Source organism: Hyla sarda, unplaced genomic scaffold (assembly GCF_029499605.1).
Source record: "Hyla sarda isolate aHylSar1 unplaced genomic scaffold, aHylSar1.hap1 scaffold_1222, whole genome shotgun sequence".
Lineage (NCBI taxonomy): Eukaryota > Metazoa > Chordata > Amphibia > Anura > Hylidae > Hyla > Hyla sarda.
Genome location: NW_026607843.1, coordinates 104001 through 110000, shown reverse-complemented (window position 1 = coordinate 110000; position 6000 = coordinate 104001). Strand labels below are relative to the sequence as shown.

Below are 6000 nucleotides of genomic sequence, written 5' to 3'. Positions count from 1 at the left end.
AGAATGGCTTCTCCCCTGTGTGGGTTCTTTGATGTACAACAAGACCTGATTTAAAAGGAAAACATTTCCGACATTGTGAACATGAAAAAGGCTTCTCTCCTGTGTGATTTTTTTGATGATGAACAAGGCCTGATTTCTGACTAAAACATTTTCCACATTCTGAACATGAAAATGGCTTCTCTCCTGTGTGAGTTCTTTGATGTACAACAAGACCTGATTTAAAAGGAAAACATTTCCCACATTCTGAACATGAAAATGGCTTCTCTCCTGTGTGAGTTCTTTGATGATGAACAAGGTCTGATTTCTGAGTAAAACATTTCCCACATTCTGAACATGAAAATGGCTTCTTCTCTGAGTGAGTTCTTTGATGTTCAACAAGATAGGATTTCTGGGTAAAACATTTCCCACATTTTGAACATAAAAATGGCTTCTCCTCTGTGTGAGTTCTTTGATGTTGAACAAGATTTGATTGAAGGCTAAAACATTTTCCACATTCTGAACACGAGAATGGCTTCTCCCCTGTGTGATCTCTTTGATGTCCATCATTCTTTCTGTGACCTTTATTTAGCTGAACATCCTGTGATGACTGAGAAGACAGGACCTGTATATAAGGATGAGATGACAGATCTTGGCTGTGAAGGGCTGAGGGTGTATCTGGGATAATGGAATGTTCTTCATATGTATCTTGTGTGATATCATCATCTGCTTTATAATCTGAAGATATAAGATTCTCCTCTGATCTCCTGCTACAAGAATCTGCAGAGAATAACAGATTTTATTATCAGTATTAACCCTTTAACAACACAGGACATTTAAGCTTTTGTGTTTTCTTTTTTCCTCCTCTCCCCATTCCCATAATTCTTTTATTTTTCCATCTACAGAGCCGTTTTAGAGCTTTTTTTTGTTTTTTGCGGCACCAATCTTACATTGTATTAACACCCTTCATTCACTGTGCATTAAAATATAAGTCAGATCAATACGATCACAACGATATCTTTTTTTTATTTTTTATTAACATAACTTTTTTATTGCATTCATAAAAATATTAACCCCTTAACGACGAAGGCCGTATATTTAGGTCCTCCGCCGGCTCCCGCGATATGCCGCGGGGTCACGCGGTGACCCCGCGTCATATTGGGTCGTCACAGTGGCCATCAATGTGATGCCCTGTATTAACCCTTCAGACGCGGCGATCAAAGCTGACTGCCGCGTCTGAAGTGAAGGTGAAAGTATCCCGGCTGCTCATTTGGGCTGTTCGGGACCGCCGTGGTGAAATCGCGGCATCCTGAACAGCTTACAGGACACCGGGAGGGACCTTACCTGCCTCCTCTGTGTCCGATCGGCAAATGACTGCTCCGTGCCTGAGATCTAGGCAGGAGCAGTCAAGCGCCGATAACAATGATCACAGGCGTGTTAATACACGCCAGTGATCAGTATAAGAGATCAGTGTGTGCAGTGTTATAGGTCCCTATGGGATAACAATGATCAGTATAAGAGATCAGTGTGTGCAGTGTTATAGGTCCCTATGGGATAACAATGATCAGTATAAGAGATCAGTGTGTGCAGTGTTATAGGTCCCTATGGGATAACAATGATCAGTATAAGAGATCAGTGTGTGCAGTGTTATAGTCTCCTATGGGATAATAATGATCAGTATAAGAGATCAGTGTGTGCAGTGTTATAGTCTCCTATGGGATAATAATGATCAGTATAAGAGATCAGTGTGTGCAGTGTTATAGTCTCCTATGGGATAATAATGATCAGTATAAGAGATCAGTGTGTGCAGTGATCAGTATAAGAGATCAGTGTGTGCAGTGTTATAGTCTCCTATGGGATAACAAGGATCAGTATAAGAGAGCAGTGTGTGCAGTGTTATAGCCCCTATGGGATAACAATGATCAGTATAAGAGATCAGTGTGTGCAGTGTTATAGTCTCCTATGGGATAATAATGATCAGTATAAGAGATCAGTGTGTGTAGTGTTATAGGTCCCTATGGGAGCTATAACACTGCAAAAAAAAAAAAAGTAAAAAAAAAGTGTTAATAAAGATCATTTAACCCCTTCCCTAATAAAAGTTTGAATCACCCCCCTTTTCCCATAAAAAAATAAGTGTAAATAAAAATAAACATGTGTGGTATCATCGCGTGCGTACATGTCTGAACTATAAAAATATATTGTTAATTAAACCGCACGTTCAATGGCGTACACGTAAAAAAAATTCAAAAAAGCGTATTTTTGGTCACTTTTTATACAATAAAAAAGTGATCAAAAAGTCAGATGAAAACAAAAATGGTACAGATAAAAACTTCAGATCACGGCGCCAAAATTGAGCCCTCATACCGCCCTGTATGTGGAAAAATAAAAAGTAATAGGGGTCAGAAGATGACATTTTTAAACTTATACATTTTCCTGCATGTAGTTATGATTTTTTCCAGAAGTGCGACAAAATCAGGGGATCATTTTAACCGTATGGACCTACAGAATAAAGAGAAGGTGTAATTTTTACCGAAAAATGTACTACGTAGAAACGGAAGCCCCCAAAAGTTCCAAAATGGCATTTTTTCTTCGATTTTGTCGCACAATGATTTTTTTTCCATTACACGGGGGATTTTTGGGTAAAATGACTAATGTCACTGCAAAGTAGAATTGGTGACGCAAAAAATAAGCCATAATATGGATTTTTAGGTGGAAAATTGAAAGGGTTATGATTTTTAAAAGGTAAGGAGGAAAAAACGAAAATGCAAAAACTGAAAAACCCTGCGTCCTTAAGGGGTTAAACATAAATACATCCAATTGTTACATTTCATACATATGTAAATATAAAAAAAAACAAAAAACATTCATGTATAAAAAGACATAGGCAAAACACTTCTATAGACCGTGGATAAATAATCAACAAACATAAAACACATATGCCTAATAATACATATATTTTCCTTTTTTTTATGAGGACATTCAGCAGAGGCTCCCACACAACAGTATATAGACTCTCTGGTGTATAATATAACAAGGACATTCAGCAGAGGCTCTCACACACATTATATAGACTCTCCTGTGCATAATATAACGAGGACATTCAGCAGAGGCTCTCACACCACATTATATAGACTCTCCAGTGTATAATATAACAAGGACATTCAGCAGAGGCTCTCACACCACATTATATAGACTCTCCGGTGTATAATATAACGAGGACATTCAGCAGAGGCTCTCACACACATTATATAGACTCTCTGGTGTATAATATAACAAGGACATTCAGCAGAGGCTCTCACACCACATTATATAGACTCTCCAGTGTATAATATAACAAGGACATTCAGCAGAGGCTCTCACACCACATTATATAGACTCTCCGGTGTATAATATAACAAGGACATTCAGCAGAGGCTCTCACACCACATTATATAGACTCTCTGGTGTATAATATAACAAGGACATTTAGCAGAGGCTCTCACACACATTATATAGACTCTCTGGTGTATAATATAACAAGGACATTCAGCAGAGGCTCTCACACCACATTATATAGACTCTCCAGTGTATAATATAACAAGGACATTCAGCAGAGGCTCTCACACCACATTATATAGACTCTCCGGTGTATAATATAACGAGGACATTCAGCAGAGGCTCTCACACCACATTATATAGACTCTCCAGTGTATAATATAACAAGGACATTCAGCAGAGGCTCTCACACCACATTATATAGACTCTCCAGTGTATAATATAACAAGGACATTCAGCAGAGGCTCTCACACCACATTATATAGACTCTCCGTTGTATAATATAACAAGGACATTTAGCAGAGGCTCTCACACCACATTATATAGACTCTCCGGTGTATAATATATCAAGGACATTCAGCAGAGGCTCTCACACCACATTATATAGACTCTCCAGTGTATAATATAACAAGGACATTCAGCAGAGGCTCTCACACCAAATTATATAGACTCTTCGGTGTATAATATAATGAGGACATTCAGCAGAGGCTCTCACACCACATTATATAGACTCTCCGGTGTATAATATAACAAGGACATTCAGCAGAGGCTCTCACACCACATTATATAGACTCTCCAGTGTATAATATAACAAGGACATTCAGCAGAGGCTCTCACACCACATTATATAGACTCTCCGGTGTATAATATAACGAGGACATTCAGCAGAGGCTCTCACACACATTATATAGACTCTCTGGTGTATAATATAACAAGGACATTCAGCAGAGGCTCTCACACCACATTATATAGACTCTCCAGTGTATAATATAACAAGGACATTCAGCAGAGGCTCTCACACCACATTATATAGACTCTCCGGTGTATAATATAACAAGGACATTCAGCAGAGGCTCTCACACCACATTATATAGACTCTCTGGTGTATAATATAACAAGGACATTTAGCAGAGGCTCTCACACACATTATATAGACTCTCTGGTGTATAATATAACAAGTACATTCAGCAGAGGCTCTCACACCACATTATATAGACTCTCCAGTGTATAATATAACAAGGACATTCAGCAGAGGCTCTCACACCACATTATATAGACTCTCCGGTGTATAATATAACGAGGACATTCAGCAGAGGCTCTCACACCACATTATATAGACTCTCCAGTGTATAATATAACAAGGACATTCAGCAGAGGCTCTCACACCACATTATATAGACTCTCCAGTGTATAATATAACAAGGACATTCAGCAGAGGCTCTCACACCACATTATATAGACTCTCCGTTGTATAATATAACAAGGACATTTAGCAGAGGCTCTCACACCACATTATATAGACTCTCCGGTGTATAATATATCAAGGACATTCAGCAGAGGCTCTCACACCACATTATATAGACTCTCCAGTGTATAATATAACAAGGACATTCAGCAGAGGCTCTCACACCAAATTATATAGACTCTTCGGTGTATAATATAATGAGGACATTCAGCAGAGGCTCTCACACCACATTATATAGACTCTCCGGTGTATAATATAACAAGGACATTCAGCAGAGGCTCTTACACCACATTATATAGACTCTCCAGTGTATAATATAACAAGGACATTCAGCAGAGGCTCTCACACCACATTATATAGACTCTCCGGTGTATAATATAACAAGGACATTCAGCAGAGGCTCTCACACCACATTATATAGACTCTCCTGTGTATAATATAACAAGGACATTCAGCAGAGGCTCTCACACCACATTATATAGACTCTCCTGTGTATAATATAACAAGGACATTCAGCAGAGGCTCTCACACCACATTATATAGACTCTCCGGTGTATAATATATCAAGGACATTCAGCAGAGTCTCTCACACCACATTATCTAGACTCTCCGGTGTATAATATAACAAGGACATTCAGCAGAGGCTCTCACACACATTATCTAGACTCTCTGGTGCATAATATAACAAGGACATTCAGCAGAGGCTCTCACACCACATTATATAGACTCTCTGGTGTATAATATAACAAGGACATCCAGCAGAGGCTCTCACACACATTATATAGACTCTCTGGTGTATAATATAACAAGGACATTCAGCAGAGGCTCTCACACACATTATATAGACTCTACGGTGTATAATATAACAAGGACATTCAGCAGAGGCTCTCACACCACATTATATAGACTCTCCGGTGTATAATATAACAAGGACATTTAGCAGAGGCTCTCACACCACATTATATAGACTCTCCGGTGTATAATATATCAAGGACATTCAGCAGAGGCTCTCACACCACATTATATAGACTCTCCGGTGTATAATATAACAAGGACATTCAGCAGAGGCTCTCACACCACATTATATAGACTCTCCGGTGTATAATATAATGAGGACATTCAGCAGAGGCTCTCACACCACATTATATAGACTCTCCGGTGTATAATATAACAAGGACATTCAGCAGAGGCTCTTACACCACATTATATAGACTCTCCGGTGTATAATATAACAAGGACATTCA

General features: G+C 38.8%; 1 protein-coding gene across 1 annotated transcript in view; it reads right to left on the bottom strand.

Moving 5' to 3' along the window:
• Positions 1-8: 8 nt before the first annotated feature.
• The window catches only part of LOC130303379 (oocyte zinc finger protein XlCOF8.4-like), a gene marked incomplete at its 3' end in the record, with an annotated part of 31279 nt that continues 25287 nt past the window's right edge, over positions 9-6000 (bottom strand). The window contains exon 3 of the mRNA XM_056551791.1: positions 9-756. Within this exon, the coding sequence (XP_056407766.1) occupies positions 9-756 (748 nt within the window). The remainder of the gene's footprint in view (positions 757-6000) is intronic.